Raw genomic sequence first — 19,948 nt, forward strand, 5'->3', positions numbered from 1 at the left:
CCAATGTGTGTGGGTCTTTACTCAGCATCTCTGTCCAGTCGGCAAGGTGCATGTACAGTCCTTCTTCAACGTTTCTGTGCAGAGTTTGTGGAAAGTCTCTGCTCGGCGTCGCTGAGCCTGGATCCCATAATGGGATGTCTAGAGACAATGTGAATTTTGAGACAGCTGGAGAAATAGTTAAGGATGGAGGTAAGAGAGGTAGAGAGCAGGTGTGTAGTCGAGATGGGTATTCCCCTCTGCTTTCAGACAGGTCTAGATTGGGACATGATAAGAATGACAACACAGACGTGGCAGTCTGAGTGAGGTCTGGGGGGGAGGAGGGGAAAGGGATGATAAAAAAAAATGATGAAAGGGAAACAAAATGGTCTTGCTTCCCGAAGTTGAGAAAGTGCATTTACAAGATATGTAAACCAGGGATTTCTGAAGAACTGCTAGATGTTTTGTTTTGGCCACTTGGCGGGTGATTCGCTCAAGAAAAGAAGAGGTTCAGACAACATTTAGAGCAAAAACCTAAACACAGCCTTGGATGACAGGTCAAGAAAACTCACTCATCTCCACTCTCATACTCCAGGGGGTCTCAAGCCCCAGACGCTGTCCTTCACACATTATTCTCCGATTAGTTATTATGGATCACTCAACTCTCACCGAATTACCTATTAAACTAGAATTAGAGCGTTTTCAATTAAATAACAGAGTACGTTCATTAGTATGAAAGAAAGCTCTGCTGGATCGAAGTTAGTCTCTTATCTGGCGCACAAAGGACTTCCGCTTTCTGAGGTCTTGATTCTAATAAATTACCTAGTTCACTTAAAATCCAGTTAAGATTTAAATCTTCATTAAAATCTCTTTGAAGCTTTGGAGAAAGAGAACCTCTGCCTAATTACACCTTGTGTGAATCGGTTTTGCCCTTCCCCATGGTGTGGAGAATTTAAGGAAACTCAGGAATTTATGGGAATGCAAAAAAACAGCTCTTTTGGCCCCAGTTTTACGCTTTTGAAGTCTTCACCGACTCATGGTTTTAAAGAGTCCTATAAACCAAGCAGACTCTGCAGGCTGGAGTACTACACATTTGAGCTGTGGCTTCACATAACAAGAGCCAGCTTGGGGCCCCATTTTAAACCAGGGCAACCCCATGGCGGAGGTGCACCTGCAATTGAAATGGGATTGATCAATGAACTGATTGACCAACAACGCAGGGAGGGGGAGTTCAGACAGCTGTCGCGGTTTCTGCTGCCCCGTTTCCTTTTCGATAAACTGCTGCCGTTTTCAATACCGCCACTGTCGAAAAAAAAAAAGATTTCAGTTCCTCCTTTTTTCAGCCGATGAGCACCACAACGCTTCTCCTTTATTGCAACAGCTAAAAGCGAAGCCTTGCTTTGCCACAAATGGCCGCCTCTCACTACTAGGGCTTCCATCTCCTTATAACATCCGCACTCTTTTGAGAGAGCATCTGAACGTGGGCATGCCTGAAGAAACTTTCACTGAGCAAAAAGTTCACTCATGATCACAGTATTTAAAGTAAACGGCATTATCCCCCATCGGAAAAAAATGCATGATAACCTTTTCATTCCTCTAAAATAAAAGATGCAAAGGGGCAGCTGTTAAGCTCTCAACACACAGTTTGCTACAGTTTTTACAGCTGCACATCACCTCTGGACTACCATCTTAGATGACCATTTCTGAAGCTCTGGGCCTGGCTTTGTTGTTTTTGAACGGGACAGCTGGGGCTCTGGTCTGAGTGTGCTGTACAGAAGCGTCACGCCACTGCATACAGTCTTCTCCAGCCCCCAGTGCTCACCACAGACAAACCATACGCTACACTATACACACCTTCCTCCACATGGTTTCACACACTCACAGTGTCATGTGAGGCATTCTCAAACCTTTTCAGGATATTCTCGTAGGCCAGAAACTTCTAAGACCATCTCGCATCTCAGAGACTGAATCCAAAATTTGAACCTGGAATCTCACTCCCTCCAAGTGACAATTACTCAATCAGACCAGGTGTGCCTCATTCCATAGGTTCCCTCCCCCCCTAATTCACAGGTGGGCATCTTGATTCAGGGTCACACCACCAGGTCTGCATTTTACATTGGAATGGTGGTTTTCTACACTTCTTATTCATTTAGAGGCATAAGAAGCAAAGTTCCAAAGCCTGTGTGGAAGAGCCCTTTTTGTTGGGTAGCATGACAAGGGGGTCTCCACATGAACTGTAACCTTGTCTTTCCATAACCAGTAACCATCTCAACCCAGATAGCAATGGAAATAAACTCTCAGTCAACCCCAGTTGGCCAGGTGTGCTCATTAACCACCTTCTTACTTACCAGCATCCTAACTCAGAACACAACCGAGGCTGCCATCGTAACCTAATCCCACCATGCTCACTGCTTCATAACTTTGATGGCCCTGTGGGGAAAAGTCAACCTTCACTGTCTCAGGAACAGCTTTTATAGGGAGCCGAAGTCACCGGGTGCAGCCAGTTCTGTGATTGTCTTGTGAGAATCTGAAGAATGTGGCTCTCCTGAATAAAATGATCCCGCCCCTTAATGACTCACCTGTGCTTCCAACCACAGCTTCGCTACAGCCTGTTACAAAGCCCCTTGTTTTCATCAAATGGATGCAACATGACAGTAATTGTCTCATTAAAGCAGCTCTCATTCTTCACATCATAGTATATACTGTACTGTACAGTAAAAGTTATGCCTGGTATTTAACCCCCACTCACCACTGCCCTGGAGCTCTGGTGTTGAGCTTCACTTGTCCAGTGGTGCTCTCCGCACCAAGAACTCCCAGTTTAATGTACAAAGCCTTTGTCTGCTTTAGCCAGTACCTGTTCCGGTCCTGCCCATTCCAGGCCTCGACTATTCCTTGAATTCCTGATCCTGCCAGTCCCGTTTCTGAATCCGCACTGGGACAGCATGCTGTTCTTAGTCAGCCCTCACCTGCATGGCCTCAGCAGCCCTATCAGCCCTCACCTGCACAGCCCTGGCTTCTCCTTCAGCCCTCACCTGCACAGCCCTGGATTCTCCTTCAGCCTTCATTGATCACCATGGCCAGCCAGCCAGCCTTTCCCTTATCTACACTGTTTCTCCCAGATGGATTCCTTTTCCCTCAGCCAGCTGAAAGCTGTTAAGATCATGGTCTATAAGCCCATCTGCATCACTACGCTCCTGTATGGCAATGAGACCTGGGTTACCTACTATTGTCACTTGAAGACTCTGGAGAGATTCCACCAGCGCTGCCTCCTGAAGATTCTCCGTATCAACTGGGAGGATCGCTGCACCAATTCCAGTGTCCTCATCGAGGCAAAGACGAGCAGTACCGAAGCCATGATTCTCCAGAACCAACTCCGCTGGACGGGTCACTGCATCAGAATGCCCAACTCCCGTCTCCCCAAGCAAGTCCTCTACTCCCAGCTGAGCCGAGGCCAGAGAATCTGTGGTGGCCAGAGGAAGAGATACTCTTAAGACCTGTCTTAGAAAAGGACAGATCAGCTTCATGAGGAATGACAAACACCCAAGATGAAAACATCAAGGAGCGAAATTGTGGCTTAACCCGCTTGGCTGAGGGCTGGCCTCCCAGCCAGAGGACAAGGAAGCCAGGACCCCCATGCAGGGTGACCCAGGGGTAGCTGCAGAGGTGGAGGTGGGATGCAAGAGACGTGCAAGAGAGAAGAGATAGGGATCTTGTAAGTATTTATAGCATTTGGGAGAGGAATGGATTGTCAGGAGCGATTGCTAATTATCGACAGCTGAGACCGATTGAACTTGGTTGTTCTCATCCCTCCTGAACTTTTGTTAGAAACTCCATATTGCTGGCGGGGAAGTCCTTGCCAGGGAACGTCCCCTTTGGCACCACATGATCTGTCAGACGCCAACTCACTTTGAGACCTACTGCCTTTCTGATGAAGCAGACAAAAGACGACGACGGAAGGAGAAGGGTGAGATCCCGGGTTTGCTAAAGCCACTCCCAAAATGGGACATCTTGCCCCCACTGCTCCAAGATTTGTGGCTCGGGGATTGGACTCCTTAGCCATTTAAGGACGCACAAGTAACTCTGACGGGCGTCATACTCGTTTTGAGTGACCGCCGATGATGAAAGCTGTTCGAAACCAGACTGCAGCATAACTATCTATGAAAGATTTTTCTCAGCTAAACATCTTTTATTTTTCCATGGACAGGTCAGGAATGTATCCTCCGTAAATAAGGAGGACTGGGTGTAACTTTACATTGCAGAACCTATGACTGTGAAAGACAGGAACAGATATCTAAACCACATACTATTTGTATCCCTGATGGCAATAAAGTTATTTCTGTTAGCAGCATGCCTGAGAGGGCTTTATGTTTGCCCAAATGTTACCACTTATAAGCAAAGCGCATAGACAGTAACCCCTAACAGTGTGTTTTCTACTGTTATTTTGATTCAGATTCTATAAATAATCTACATGCTTTACTGTTTATAAAAAGGGTTTAAAAGGAAGAGATGGATGAACTGGCAAGGGAATACTGCATTTGCCATTGCAGTCTCATATCTTCACTGTCCTGGATTTGCTTTCACCTTGGGGTGTTTGCCTATGCAGAGCCTGCATTGTTCTCCCTGGTTCCATGTTGGAATTTGTCTGGGATTCTTGTTTCTTTCTCCCACCTCTTAAAGACCAGCTGAATTGTCTCTTTCTGGGAGTTTTCAGGGGGATTTCATACTCTGGAGGTGATTTGCAGTACAACCATTACTGGCCACTGGACTGTAGGAAAACAGAGCCAGGCCATCATGATGGGACAGGTGGCCTCCTGTCACGTGTGGACGTTCTGATGCTCTGCATGATTTTGCAAGACAATACTTTTCAGCAGCACTGCTGTAACTTTCACGCAGGGTTTGTAAATGTTGTTTGTGCTGCTGCTGGAAACAGGCTGTGGAAAGTGAAGTGAAACTGCCTGCAAATACACAGATCAACTGCAGCTAAACAGGGGAAATGGCAGGAGGCCCCTTCTGGTTTTGCCATTGTCAGGTGGGATGAGCTGTCAAGCCCAACCTGTTGAAGGGACCACCTGGCTTTCAGGATCTTGTGGACAGGATTGTAACGGAAGTGTTCTTTCCGGACCCTATGCAGATGACACAATCCGGGGTAAGTAAGGAAAACACGGGGAAAAAAGCATGCAGGGGTCAGGAATGAAAACAGGGGGCGTGTCCACGGTGCGCTGGTGTTCGGGGGAGGTGTGGCAGAGGCAAACAATCCAGAGCTGAGTCCAAAAGGGGTATCCAAGACGGGGCAAAAGTCCAAAGTCCAGTGCTGATTGCAATGCAAATGTGTTTGTGTCATCATCTTTTTGATGTTCTGAAACTCCACACCACAGCGAAAATATGTATTTAAAAAAAAAACTCTGCTGGGTACTGTAATCAATAAAGCCTCAAAGCACTTGCAAAGAACAGCAACCTCCGGTTTTGTATCAGAGTGACAACAACATCCCATTTTAAAGGAAAGCTCCTGTTGTAGTGGGGAAAAATAAGCTGACAAACGAGAAGGGCTGGCGGTCAGGAGAAAATAAAGGAGGAGTGGAAGAAGAAGGGTGGGGAGAAGAGACATTAGCAGAAGCAAAGGGGAGAAAGGCTAATGAACAAACCCTGCCCCCATCAGAATCAATAGGAAAACATGAGCAAGAGGACACAAGTGGAAACTAACTGGAAATGCATTTAAAACAGTGAAGAGCAGGCAATTCTTTACACTCAGCGGACGTTTTGATATATGGTCCTACACCTCCCCCTCTTCTAACTTTCCTGTCTCTCCGGAACAGTATGTACAAAATGAATTTACTCACAGGCTGCCTTGTCTGTACAAAACAAAGTCGTTGCGGCAGAAATGTCAAAGACTGTTGTTTTTCCCGGTAATAGCTGAAAATGTCTGGGAATTTTTTGCCGTTATAAATCTTGCCATTCTTTTCACAGGCATATGGAGACCAGTGAGGCTGATTTGTGTGTATGTCCTGGAGACGGGCGTCTTTAGAACACTAACACACGTGTGGGTACCGTGCGAGCGTGTGTAGAAAAACTTCGATCAAACTCCGGTGTGTCTGCGGGGTGGCTTCTGGGTGCTGATGAACTGTACATCCTATCGGGTGACATCTGGTGATCTGCTCGTTATGGCAAACAACTCGTCTGAGGGTGAGAATCTGAGAGAAGGGAAGAGAGAGAAACCAGCCCCTTCCCCGCATCGCAGACCCAGCATTCTCTGTTCCAAGAGGAGTCTGTCTGTGCAATAACAGTACATCAGAGAAGTTAAAGGACACAATGCGAAGGGTCTTCATCGCTGTATCTGCTGTGCAAAGGTCATTGCATTATGTTGGTTTCCTCTACTTAAGTCAGCGCAGTTGGAGGGACTGGGGGCAAGTGTTTTGAAGAGAGCTGCGACCTGACGTTTTGAAAAAGCCACCCGCCAGAGTAACTGCACTGACTACTACAGTAAGTCTGACAGCAGCCTTTTTACTTTTCTCATCACGTTCCATCGTCGTGACTTCAGTGCTGGTGATATTGTTTCTAACTGTTGCTGCTCCTGACAATCTATCCGTCTAGCAACTAATTCAGCAAATGCCTTCGCACAAAGTGATCCGTATTCAAATTTGTGATTCAACGAATTTGTTACATTGCCAGTGATGTGGAAGGAATTACCTCGGCGCACAACACATACAATGCAAAGGGGGTACAAATAAAAGGCAATCAGGCAAAGCGCATTTCAGAACATTTAGCAAGGAGCGGTGCTGACATGCTTTTAAATAATAGGCAATGCAGTCAGTACTTCATGAGTCTTTATCATGTAATAAACATCAAGAAAGTTTGCATGGCTCAGATGTACCACCTTGGGTATCCTTGTGATATTCAGTCATATTGTACCTTAATTTGAAGCCATTATGTCCAGATTTTAGCCTCCTAATTAGTGCTAATGTTATAGGTTCACAACTTAAAGAAAGCAGTTATGTTCTAAAGTTTTTTTCTTCTTTCCAAAATCCATAAACATCAAAATTCATGAAGCATAGCTTAATCTTTTAAGTAACCATGGCACCTACAAAATGCGTCGTATTTTCTGCCACATATTGCCTTTTGACGTTTCCTTGTACGTGACTCCTTTTACAAACGAGTGTGGGGATAAAGGCAAATTTGTGCTGACCTGTGAGGACATATCAGTGTATGATGCTACCCATGCAGCTCCTTGTGCAGTAGACGCTAGTGTCTTGCACTGAGAGTGTCAGATTGGGCTTTTACTCCGATGCACCATGATTCTGCTCTCCTGTGCCACTGCATTACCAAATGTTACCCCTGCTAGCACACCCAGACTTCCAGACTGCTTTATAACACTTTCACATCCCCAGGCAGCACACTAAGCTGTTTCCACCATGATGGCCTCATGATTTGCAGCTCTGTAATGCGGTGCCAATAGTCTGTGCCCCTGCCCCGGAGCACTGCCAGCTGGATGTACCCACGCCACTCCACAGAACACAGGAGCACAAAGAAGGCTGCAGACAAGAAAAGGCCATTTGGCCCATACACATACATATTGTAACGCTTACGGCCGACAGGTACTGTGTAAGAAACGGCGTACCAGAGCAGGTGACGTCACCGCCCTTCCCTGTGATAGCAGGACTACAGCTACTGGGCTGGAGAGAGGTCTCTCTTTAGCTCACGGGGCTAGGTCACTGCAGAGAGACGCGGGAGTCCTGGGTTCGAGCCCCCGACGGTGGGGGGCTGACCTAATGCGCCAAGGGCGCCCGCCTGAGCCCCCGTTGCGTTATAATATTAAAAGTGTCCTCATCTCATCAAAAGCCAGGTGTAAGTATGGTGTAAGCCTTATTTAGACAGAAACGAGAACTGAAAAAAATACCCAAAACGTAGCAAAAAACAAAAACACGTAGCAAAAAACAAAAAACAAAAACTAATTTTATGAAAGCCTGTTACAAGAGACAAAAGGGTTAAAAAAGTACTTCCCTGATTTACTAATCTCATCTCCTGCATATAAAACAGGGGTTTCAAGCTTTTTTTTATATCGGTCCAGGGGGGGTTACCTTACAGACCGTGCGACAGAAACAGAAAAACTCAAAACTGCACTGTTAAAGGGCTCAAAGCCTGAAATGTAGCCTCAACTGAAGAAAAGAGGCGAAACCACAAAAGTGTCACTCAACGGTCAGGCACCGTATCTGCTGCTTCCTGCGCTTTGAGATCTGCGGGCAAGGTGATCGTTGTTCTGCTGGTTCTGACGTGCTGCGGGCTGTGCTTTGTATTTCTGATCAGTGTGGATGTTAATCCGAGGAGCTCGCTAACAGCTGCATACTGCTGACAAGCCCTGGTGTGGGTGCACGGTTTGGAAACTAACGTTGCACTTTAGCCTCTGGAGGAAAGCGATAGTTCCAAAAGTCTCCACATCAGTTACGTTGGGGGGAAATACCAATACTAATACGCACACACACATATATAAAAAAACATGGATTATGTTTTATGTACATAAGGATAAACTTATATCCAAATAAAACCTACCTAACATCTGAAGTACATTTCAATCAAAGCTAACCCTCCCCCAGCAAATGAGTTGGACACCAACTCATTGAGTCTACTTCCTTTCATTTAATTTCCTTTAATTTATCTCCTGTATCTCCTGCCTCCTGACCAGGCTATTCTTGTGTGTCTGTAACTGGACCCATCGTCCACAGTGCCCACCACTGCCACTCTGTCAGTCGGGCATTTGCAACCACCCCTTCGACCCATCAGTTAAGCCTTCGGTTTTTTATATGTATGTATTATGTAATGAAACAGAGAAGATCTGTTTTTGACTGTTCGGCTCCGCGCACTCAGAGAACACCCACGAGCTCTGCCCGGAGCTTGGGCAAGAAGGTGAGAGGCGCCCTTAAAATGGAAACAGTGAGCAAGTCTCCTTCTTACGAGGTCAGACGCCCACGGCTTTTCTACAGCTGTCAGCTAGGGAAATTGTGAAAGCAGGACGGCGCGCTGGTGTGCAGAGAAAGTCAAGCAGAGACGTTTGCCGTTTTCTGGTTTTCGCAAGAACAAGCGGAGAGCGGGGAGGGGGTTTTCGGATCGCCCGGTGCTTCGCCCGCCCGCCGGAGCGGCGGTGAGGGACCTGGTGGGCGCCCTTCAGGTGGTTACACACCTGCTCCCAAAAAAAAACCGACAACACAAAGACTTTAAGTTCCACCCCCTCCCAGCTGCGCACACACACACGCACACGCGTCCCTTCCGACCCCTCGTCTTGGGTCCTGGCAGGTCGCGCTATTTGAAAACCACCGCCTCTGGGCTTTTTCATTCGTACGCACATCTCGTCTGTCTCACCGCGCCCTTTCTGGAGCTGCGCTCACGTTGTTATAGCTGGGATGTCTGACAGAGCCATTTAGAAGTAACAGAACCTGCTTGGGGTAAGTGCATCTTGTTTGAATCCCATGCCACCACTGCATCAGTATCGGAGTCTAGTCCTTGTCACACGATTTTCTGGACAGGGTACGAGGTTTTGCGGCTCTTCTGGTAGTGCAGTAATGCTGATCTGTCTAACCGTGCTGTCTATCGAATTTGTACCTCTTTCACGAAAAAAAAAATGAGAATACTGCTTTACTTTGCAGCGCAAAAAAAAAATGATGAATGAATAAACTATTTAAAAAATTGAAAACCAGAACTGGACATCATTGCTCAGATCGAAACGGACTTATCTCGGAGACTAGAGCTGAGATAGAAGTGTGGACATTGCAAGTTTGCTGGAAGTGGCCATCTAAATGCCATGCTGTTGTATTTGGCTGTGGCTTGTGGTTGTATTTGGTTGACAGCAATGTCAACAGACAATCAGGCAAATCAGTCTATTGCAAGTCAGTTAGAAAGTCAGGATCGTGTGGTGATGTTGCTAGTATTAATAATAAAGAAGATGATGCCGCAGTGAAACAAATGAAAAGTAAGTAATTGCACTGTAAAAGTAATTACAGTGCAATTAAAAGTAAAAGTAAATGCACTGCAATTTCCCGCACGGGATCAGTAAAGTATCTATCTAAGGCAAAAGGACGTTAAAAAGAAAAGGAGGCAGTTCTGGTCTGGGAAAAGCTACAGAACCCAACCATGCTATCATAACAGCAGGATGAGGCTCTTGGGTTGATTAGCTGCTGAAGACCAATTTGTTTCAAAGTCTATTTGGACTTATAAAAAAATCATGGAGTTGTCTGTCTGTCTGCAAAGCAATTACCCCCCAGCTGGAATGTCAGGGGATCTTCTAGAGTCAGACAGTGGCGTTTCTAATTCTCTCATGTTCTGCTGAGTTTATCCTGAATCCTTCGGTCAGATGTATGTTCTCATTTCCCAGGGAAGGGCTTTCCTTACAGAAGCGATCTGCTCCGATCGGGATGAATTTCCCTTCTTAGTGAAGCCACCCTAGGTTATTCTTGCATAGTGTGCATGTGCTGTGGTATTTACTTGTGTATTTATGGAAGTATTTTCTTGCATTTGTGTATTTACTGTTTTGCTGAGGAATGCATACATTCTTGCAATTTTTCAAAATTTTCATTTAAATGGTTTCGACCTTAAAATCGCAGTATGTCAAACACACTAATCAGTGGTTTATTAGTCTCTTATTATTTCTTTTTGAAATTCCAATTTTCCAATCACGCTTTCGGTCATTTCGTCTCTTTTCTGTAACTTGGTGTACTGGCGTGTCATAATTTAAAGAGACTGTGAGGTCCTCCCTGCATGAGGAAGCATTTAACGTCCAGAAGAGGTTCCACTCGTTAGGGCTGTAGTCCAAGCCCCTTGTCCTCCACCTGTTAGTCAAGCTGTGTGGGCGAGAGGTGGAATTAACACAGCTGGAGGAGAGGTCTGAGGTAACTAATGTGCTGAATCACGTGTACGACAACTGTACACACAACACTAGAAACTGAAGTATGCGGTAAAACAACAGGAAACTGCATGTGGATCCCTCTTAGATACGCCCTAGTGAGAGCAGCAGATGCTCATTATTTTCTTTGTGCCATCTTTTGCAGCTAGACCAAAGAAGTCTCCTCAATTCAACTACGTTCGAAGAGGGTGTGGTTCAGCTGGATTTCTCGGAGGAGCCACGATGGACAACACAACTGCGCTGCACAGTGCCAACTGGGTCTTCGTGGGCACCTACGCCGTGGTCTTCGTGGCCGGGCTGACTCTCAACCTCATTGCCCTTGTCGTCTTCTTCCGGCACAAGAAGACCCGCTCCCACACCACCACCTACATGACCAATCTGGCCCTGGCTGATCTCCTGCTCGTGTCTACTCTGCCCATCCGGATCTACCACCACAGTGGAGGCTCCATCCAGAACCAGAAGATGTGCGAGACTGTGGGGCTGATCCTCCTGGTCAACATGTATGGGAGCATCTTCCTCCTCACTTGCATAAGCTTCGACCGCTGCATTGCCGTCTGTTTCCCCATGTCGTTGAGGATCAAAGAACATCGGAAAAAGGCCCCCCTGATCTGCCTTGGGGTGTGGATCCTAACCATTGGGGCCAGTGTGCCCATCTACCTGAGCAAGAACAGCACCCCCACAGATGGGAACATCACGCAGAGTAACAAGTGCTTCAGCAGCCGTCCGATTTACGCAACTCAGCCCTTAGCGATTACAACCACCTTGACTGTGGGTTTTGGCATTCCCCTCTTCTCCATGCTAGTGTGCTCCTGGTGCCTGATCCGTGCCATCAACAAAAGCACAGTGGCCCAGACCGATCTGGTCAACAAGAAGAAGATCAGGAGGATGATTGCTGCAAACCTGGCCATCTTCCTACTTTGCTTCCTGCCTTACCATGCCATGCTGTTCGTCCTCTTCCTCAAGAGGAACACAGAGCAGATCGAGGACAACTTACTCACTGTTTACCAGTACAGCCTGATGATAGCCTGTCTGAACGCCATGTTGGACCCTCTGGCCTACTACTTCACCACGGAAACTTTCAGAACCAGGGTGGACGTGCAGAACCTCAAAAAGAAGGTGTGGATTTTTTACAGCAACAGCTCTGATGGGCAAAACAGACCCCACAGCCCCCTCAACACATAAATTGGGAACTAAGGGAAAGGGTGCAGAGGGTATACAGTAGTGAGTCGTTGCTGTCCATCCTTGAAATCCATCCAGTATCTCCTCCAGCTTCCTGCACAGCCTAACCAGGACTTAATTCCCGAGGAAATACATTTTTTTTTATATTCGGAGCTATTTACCACCTCCAGAGTGCTAGTCGGACAAATACAAGATGTAGCAAAAATAAATGCACAAAAAAGGCACAGTGCTTTTCTAATTGTCAGAACGCGGGACAGGACAAAAACAAGTGGGAGAAATTGTAGAAAGTCTGACTCTTGAGTTTCGAACTGAGATTTGTGGATTTGTGCGGTGCTGAGCATCTCTCTCATCCTAGCGTTAATCCCATCAGCAGGCTCTGCTTGTCGGCACACCCGTCTCCATTTGGTGGTTTGAACCAAATCTTTGAGCTGACGTTGCCATTAAATGCGACTGAGAAATACTCCAACCAGCGCGTTGCTCCGCCTGCCGTTGGGGGGGGGGTGAACAGTGAAGTTTGCATGTGGTGTAGACGCAATTTCTTACAGTTAATGGGTAAATAATCAGCTATCTGTGAAATCATATTAACCAATTTTCAAGAAGGAAAGGAAGCATTGTGCTTCTGAGAAATGGAGAAATAAGGAGATGGAGATTGAGGAAGAGATAAAAGTCATGTTTATCTATGCATTTGAGCAAATTATCCCTCAATCTGTTGACACCGGGCAGGGAAGCTTGCTAACAGAGATAAGGAACGTGTCACAGACGTGAGTCAATTAAATCAGATAAACAGAAATGAAAACTGAGAAGGCCAATAGGTTTCTCACCTTGCTCTGGCAAAAGGAAGCACAACCCGTGTCGCTCTTCAAGCTGGTGAGGCTCAGCTTGGTATGCTCATGCTTCAGAGGGGATCCTACCCTAAAAACAATAATGTCAGTAAACAGGAAATGGGTGCGCAGCACCAGCTTTCATGCCCGCATGAGCCAAACAACAGCGCTGCCATGCCCTTATTTTGCAAAGTTTGTTGGTTTTTTTTCAGCCAAAGAAACCTTATGACAGCTCCATCTTCCAATGGGGGAGAAAAAAAACCAACAACAAAACCTGGCTGCCCGTAGTCCTTTAAGAAATGTTCAAAATCACGTTGCTTGTTTCTCAACGCGCAGGATTTCATAAATGCTTTATCGGGGGGTTTTTTTTGTATCGTCACATTTTCGGGGGTGACACAATTTCCCGCTTGCTACACATCCTGTTACAGGGTCCGTGTCTGATTTGCGTTCCCCTGGCTCTTCCTGCTTCTCTCGTGATTCGAACAAAAACATCAGGTGGGCGGCAAGGAGAGAGGCGGGTTCCTTTATTGGTGATTACCGATATTCCACAAAACGGTCTTCCCCCAGCTGAAGGTGCGCTGAGGCCTCTGAAGCCTGCGCAGCACTGATATCCTTCCCCTTACGCTTCAACTCCAGCTCAGGAGGCGCTTTTCCGCAGGAGGGGTTTCATTTTGGGGTTTTTTTATCTCCCAGCAAGAAGTACAATCGTGACAAGGTATGCTGGCAGAGGCCTGGGTATGACCCGGGTCATTTATTGAGATAAAGAGGACTATTCTATTTCATATGGGAAAGCTAAACTGGAAGTGTGGGAGAGGGCGGCACTTTACTGTACAGATATAATGAGTAAAACTGATGGAAGATATATTTCATTCATTTCATCTGTATAACCTATAACATACCTCTCCATTAATAGCACTTCTAAGTACATATACTGTATAAAACATGCATAAATCCTAACTGTAACACTCCATTGTAATACCTCATCCTAACCCAACTTTAATTAGAAAGCACTCTCTCTTCAGGAGTGATTAACGTCACAGGGGGGAAATCAGACAGCTAGGAGACAGCATAAAAAAATATAAGTTTGTTAACGGAAAAATAAAACTTGTATTTCCAAACATAGCACTACCAAAGTAGTCCATTGGCTTCTCTTTCCAGAATATAGCTAAACGTAGATGTTCCTGTGTGTTAGTCTAAGAAGCTATCGTTGGTTTATTTATACGACGAGCTCCAGAAATCAAATATCTGCAATTCACAAATCCTTTCCGCGTGACAGTCCAAATATTCAGGATAGCCAATTTTCTTCTTTTAATAGCCTTCTCAAACTCGAGTTGCTTTTATTTCTCACCCAAACTCCTTAATGCACCACAAGATTAATAATAACATTATCAACTTCAGAAATGTGGGAGTATCATTGCTGTTGCCACAGACAGATCCAAGGAGGACTCAGAGCTCTAAATCTGGACAGCTGTTTTCTAAAGTTCATGGAAAAGATGTTACCCAGGGAAGCTGTTTCCAAACTGAGGGAGAATCCTGTGAGATCAGGGTATGTCAGGACAGCTACAATTAGCTGTAAACTGCTTTTTATCATATATATCGCACAGTATACAGGTCAGCCAAAGAGCCAAACTTTGTCATCTTTTGTGTGTCACTGCAAAATCCCTGACAATAAGTTGTGTGTTTCAGCACTCTTACTTTGGTCTGCTACCACTGAGAGCTGAATGGCTTTGCTTGCAGTGCACTGTCCCTATGTTTCACTTTGCTTTAGTACACACAGTGCATATTGTACAAGAGCAAATAACTGGACTTCAGTCTTCTTTAAAAGAGGCTGTGGCTCTTATTTCATGGTACCACTCTCATCGAGTACAGTGTGATAGCCTGGTGGAACTGTCACAATCAAGTGTATGAACCGGAGGAAAATAACGAACCCTATGCGGAGCTAATAGGAGTAATGTCAGACTTCCAAAGGTCGTGGTCCAAGGTACGAGGTCGGGGGAGCAAGGAGGCGAGGTCGGTAAACTAGAGGTCAGGCAGCGGGGTATCCAAATCCGGAAGACATGAGGCAGAGACGTTGTCGGGGTCGAAGCAGGGTAAGATCAGGTATCCAGAGATCGAGGCAGCGAGGTGTCCAAATCCAAAAAACGCAAGTAGAGACGGAATCAGGCAAGCAGGGTCGGTATCCAGTAAACAGAGATGAAAATAAAGCGCACAAGAGAAAGTGAAGGCTATCTCAACAGTGAGCAAGGAGTAAATGGAGTGAAGGGGTATTTATGAGAGAGCAGGGGGTGATGGACTGATTGCTAAAAGCAGCGCAGGTGTGCACACCGGGAGGTGCACACGGGAGTAAGATCCGTGACCGGAACTCCCAGGAAAACAATATCGGATGACCAGGGAAAACTGTGATAACATCCCCAAATACTACAGTCTTACGTGTAGCATGGTACATCTTCAAGAGGAAATGCTCTGTCAAATACAGCTGCTGAAAACACACAGTCAGCCAGACGTCACCTACAGACCCACCGCAGATCTGCAGATAGGCTCTTCAAAGCTGTCTGAAAGTTGAGCTGATGCTGAGGCAGAAGAAAATAAAGAGATCTTTCCGCGCAACAGTCTCCTGGCAGGCTTCGCACCGAGCTCAGCGTTGAACTGCACGTGACTTGCACTGCAGCTCAGCTGTTTAAAGTTGCAGAGTCACGCCCTGGACCGGTATAGAGCCATATTTAACTCTTGTCTTCTTTCTCACGTTTTGTGTCTGCAAAGAGAATGTGAGAACGTCAAGCTATATTTACATGGCAGGGGATTCCAGTGTCGTTCAGAAATGAGTTTTCATAGTTCAGGTAGCGGGCAACACTCCAGCAGTGATTTTCACAGCTGTATGTACAACTAGCATGTTAGCAGCACAAAGCAGAACCTCGCTTTCCCAAGAAGCAGAAATAATAATAAAAATGAGCCACAGATTTCAATAGAGAAGGTAAAAACTGTTGTTGCCTTGGACATGTGCTGAGAGATGGATCTAGCAATGGCAAGAATGGCATAGAAAGACATCAATATACACTGCTTTTGTTTAGCACAACAACAACAACAACAACAAAAACATTCTTACAGTTTTATTGATTTTTGCATACTGCCTAAAATGACTTATAAGCTATCAGAGGAACAAGGTGTAAGGATTAATTGTTTTATTACTTTACGGGCATGTGGCAGTCAAATAACCTCAGCAACACAGAAAAGCAGGAACTAATGTAGAAAGAAAATGTAGCCCTAACTTAACCTCAGTCTGTCTGGGGTTACAGGAGGGGCATCTATTTCATCACTCCCCAGTATTTAGCCTTTCTGGCCTGGGTAGTGTCCTAATGTGGCAGTTTCATTGTCAGCTCTGGATCCCCATTTGTCTGGGTAGCCTTGGTTTCGAGTTTTAGAACCACAGTTAAGCACAGAGCTAGAAATGTCTACATTCCCCAGATTTACCCAGGAGTACAGACATTGCCAGGATCGAGCATGACCTCCCATGAGTCCAGTTCAGGCATGGTGTCTTCTTACTGTTTCCTCTCTGCATCTGGGTGAGGTGCAAACTAATCCATTAAAAAAATATTTCATGTAATGCTGCCTGTAAAACAAGCTGTCAAGCCACTCTTGTGGTTAAGGTTGACAGGATGAGGTTGACAGGATGGGATCAGGCTTAGTTTAACACTTTGATAGTGAGAGTTAGACAGCGGAAAACCATAAAGGTGGTTGAGTTCACAGATATCGGGTCCTTTAGGTTCTCTTCCAACAGAAACACTCAAGCTTCAGTGAAGCATGCTTTCAGCTAGAATGTCTATGCAAACTTCTAAAATCTGGTTTAAGGTACAGCATATATAGTTAAAGCATTCCTCCTGGCCTGGATTCAAGCACATGTTTTGTCCCAGTTCATTAAATAATGGTGTCGTTGAATTGAGCAAACCTGTTGTGGTGGGTCTCAGTCACAGGGTGACTGCCACAGGGCGCTTGAGTTAAAAACACTGTTTTACTGGAAGTGGTGGGCAGCTCTGGCTAGAGCCCAGCAGGCTTCATAGGGGTTACAGCTCAAGACCTTAAAAAACTGTGAAGCTGGTCTAATTAAGCAGAGAATGTGTTCAGTGGCACAATGGCGGGCTGAGATGTTGTTAAAGCCGCATAATCAATGGCACTGTGCATTGCTGCCCTAAGTCTTAGGTCTACACATCAGTGACAATCATGTCTTTGGAGAGCCCCACCTCAATGCATTTTATAAGGTGATTTTCTAAAAATGAAATTCATGTCCCCCCCCCACTTCTGTAGGCCTTTTTGTGAGAAAATGCACTTGTGTTTGGAATGAAGGAATGATCATCCTGCAGTCTCCCAGGACTTCCTCATTGACATCTCTGATCTCAGCAGGACAAATTTCTTAACTAAGACAAATCCCCAGCAAATGTGCAGTTGAGGCTTTGAAAACAGCTGGTTCAAGGGCATCCTGCCAAGAGTGCTCGGCTGTGTGGCTCTCCAGGGAAAGGGCACCCAGACTGCAAGTCTTCGCTTTGTGCATATTTTACACGTGAGACACTTTGAACTGATTTGCAGATTCTAGCAAATGAAAGTGGAAACACAGCCTCCTAGATCCATCTCTGAGAAGAATTACCGTCATTTGCTCAGTGTTTAATGAAAGTGCAATTTCTTTCCTCTGTGGAATATCCACTGTTTGTGCGAACAATCAGAACTGACTGTGCGATTAAGTGTGCTGAGAGGATTATGTGTAGCATTTTGATTGATTTCTTTTGAATATTATATGATTATATCTCAATCCATGACACTTGAATTTGTCATGTTTGAATTTGTATGTATCGGAATTCACAACGTTAAGCGGGTGGGAGGTTTTGTTTGTGAGAGTCTCAGATGTTATGCAAATAAGTGCTCTTGTGTAACTTCACATTTATTTTAGGTAGGTAGAGCTTGAATGCTGAGTTATTGACTAAACCCCATTACCCCATACCTACTATACCTAATGCTTCATTGGACTTGCACTGGCTATCTGTAAAATACAGAATTTACTTCACAATTCTGTCATTCATCTGAATAGCTGGGAATGGTCTGGCCTCATCCTATTCAAGATCATTACTTCTTTTGTGTGACGTGAAACCCAAGAGATTCATACTCTCAATACTTTCACATTAGTTCTTGGAACACTTTCAGTCTAGCCTGTTTCTAACACTTCAGTATATGATCTGGATTTATGTGGGGTTGCGTATGTCCTTTTATTTATATTTTGTTTTTGGGCTTTAGGTACAGAATTGTTTTTTGAATTTGTATTCTGTTCACAATAAATCTTACTACAATTGATATGTGTGTGTGTGTGTAGATAAATGCTTTGTGCTCTGCTTTATGGTTGCTTTTGGTTGTACAGTTCTGCAGCAGTGCAATGTGGCCAAAAGTCAAGTGGTAATCAGATACAGATACATTATCACTGTGGGAGTCTGTAACTGCAGTGTTAGAATTTTGCACTGAAGAGCATAGCAATCTCAGATACAGGAAGAACAGTTTCTACATACCAAACAATTCTACATTTTTTGCCTCATTTCTCTCTAAGTCTTCAGATGCCACTACCCTGCAGGTGTGATGAAAGTGCTATGCAGAAGGTGACACTGTCAGGAGAGCGCTTGTGGCTCATGTAGCACAGGCTTGAGTCTGGTGATGGTTAGGGACTCTGATTTTGATTTTCCAAAAGAAGGTGCACAATTGGCCAAGTGCCACTTGGTGTTTGGGGTCTGCACTGGCCCAGGATGCCCTGGGCTTGCCACCGTGGTCGCCTTCGATCTTGTCAGGGAGTGTCACCTCACTCTACCCCTCCGTCCCCAGCCAGGACAGATGATGCATTGGCCCCTGCAGGGCTGACAGCATGCTGACAAATGGCAGATGGCCCTGACAATGACAACTGGAGGAGCACAGCCCAGCCCTTGCCCTCTTCCTCGGCCCCGGACCCCATGGTGGTCACAGACGTTTTTGAGTGGATTAATAACTGCTGATTTCAAAATGGCATGAAACAAAAGGAAATTCCCATTCCAGAAAGATGTGTGTGGGACACCTTATTACACCTGGGTGGTGCAGTGGCTCTGTGGCGAGGATCCAAGGCTGTGGCTAGAAGGTTGCCGGTTCATAACCTGCAGCTGGCAGAGGAATCCTGCTCCATTGGGCCCCTGAGCAAGGCCCTGACCCTGCGCTCTATCCTCAAGTTTCTCTCCCTGTCTGTGTGTCTCATGGAGAGCAAGTTGGGGCATGCGAAAAGACAAATTCCTAATACATTGTGATTTTATGTTATCTTTTTATATTTGCATAATATGATAAACAACACAGATCAGGACCTGCTAACACTGATATCTCGTTAACTGCAGTGCTAAGCTGGCAGCTGGCCATCCACCTTCCCTGCTTCTGAGTAGCTGCACAGTCCAGCCCATGCAGGATATCAATCCCAGCAGAAAGCCATTGCCCACAACCCTCAATGCCCCAGAAACCCTCAGCCCAGACTACAGTCAAGTGAAGCACATGGAGTGCCCTGCACAAAAGAGCTGAAAGAAAATGAACTGGACGTTTGTCACTTTCCAAATTATTTTTATACACCAGCCCAATTTACAACCTCCAACAAGCTGCACCGAGCTTTCCTGGCACCTGCTTACTTCCCACCCTGACAAACTCAATTAAAGAAGCACGTCTTTTTCTGGTAACACCACAGCTTACCACACCTAAGCTTAGAAGAGCAGGGGAGTTCCTGACCACTAACACAAGTGTAACAGCTGCAGCTGACAAATTGAGAAGCGAGGGGACTTTTTCAGATCTCGTTCTGCAGCTCCCCTCGTCCACGGCTGTTTCTTCTTCCTGCTCTTGATTTGTGTTAGTGTGGCAGTGGCATTAGTAGGCATTGTGTTGGGTTTTTTTTGTCCAAGATGTCCGAGAACAGGAAGAGGACCCAAGAGTGCCTTGAGCATCCTGTCTGCCTTGCCACATTTCAGCATGTGAAACCACAGGAAACTGGGGCCCTTCTACTACATACAGAACACTGAATAAATACAACACAAAGAGTCTGCAGATCTTCTCTTAT

General features: G+C 45.7%; 1 protein-coding gene and 1 long non-coding RNA gene across 3 annotated transcripts; one reads left to right on the plus strand and one right to left on the minus strand.

The window, feature by feature from the left end:
• Positions 1 to 1,191: 1,191 nt before the first annotated feature.
• On the minus strand, positions 1,192 to 5,898 carry LOC138231570 (uncharacterized). Its single transcript, XR_011186799.1, has 3 exons — positions 5,814 to 5,898; positions 3,201 to 3,436; positions 1,192 to 1,278 (listed from the first exon to the last, which is right to left on the minus strand). It is a non-coding gene; the product is annotated as an uncharacterized lncRNA (long non-coding RNA).
• Positions 5,899 to 6,155: 257 nt separating this feature from the next.
• On the plus strand, positions 6,156 to 18,195 carry si:dkey-3k24.8 (G protein-coupled receptor 202). Of its 2 annotated transcripts, none has more exons than XM_015340727.2 (2): positions 6,156 to 6,453; positions 11,007 to 18,195. In XM_015340727.2, exon 2 carries the CDS (start codon positions 11,084 to 11,086, stop codon positions 12,041 to 12,043), a length of 960 nt encoding a protein of 319 aa, XP_015196213.2. In that variant the 5' UTR covers positions 6,156 to 6,453; positions 11,007 to 11,083; the 3' UTR covers positions 12,044 to 18,195. The 2 variants fall into 2 exon arrangements, with proteins under 2 accessions (XP_015196213.2, XP_015196212.2); XM_015340726.2 differs by lacking the exon at positions 6,156 to 6,453 and adding an exon at positions 8,948 to 9,407.
• The last annotated feature ends 1,753 nt before the right edge of the window (positions 18,196 to 19,948 follow it).

The sequence above is a fragment of the Lepisosteus oculatus genome, chromosome 3 (genome assembly GCF_040954835.1).
Source record: "Lepisosteus oculatus isolate fLepOcu1 chromosome 3, fLepOcu1.hap2, whole genome shotgun sequence".
Classification (NCBI taxonomy): domain Eukaryota; kingdom Metazoa; phylum Chordata; class Actinopteri; order Semionotiformes; family Lepisosteidae; genus Lepisosteus; species Lepisosteus oculatus.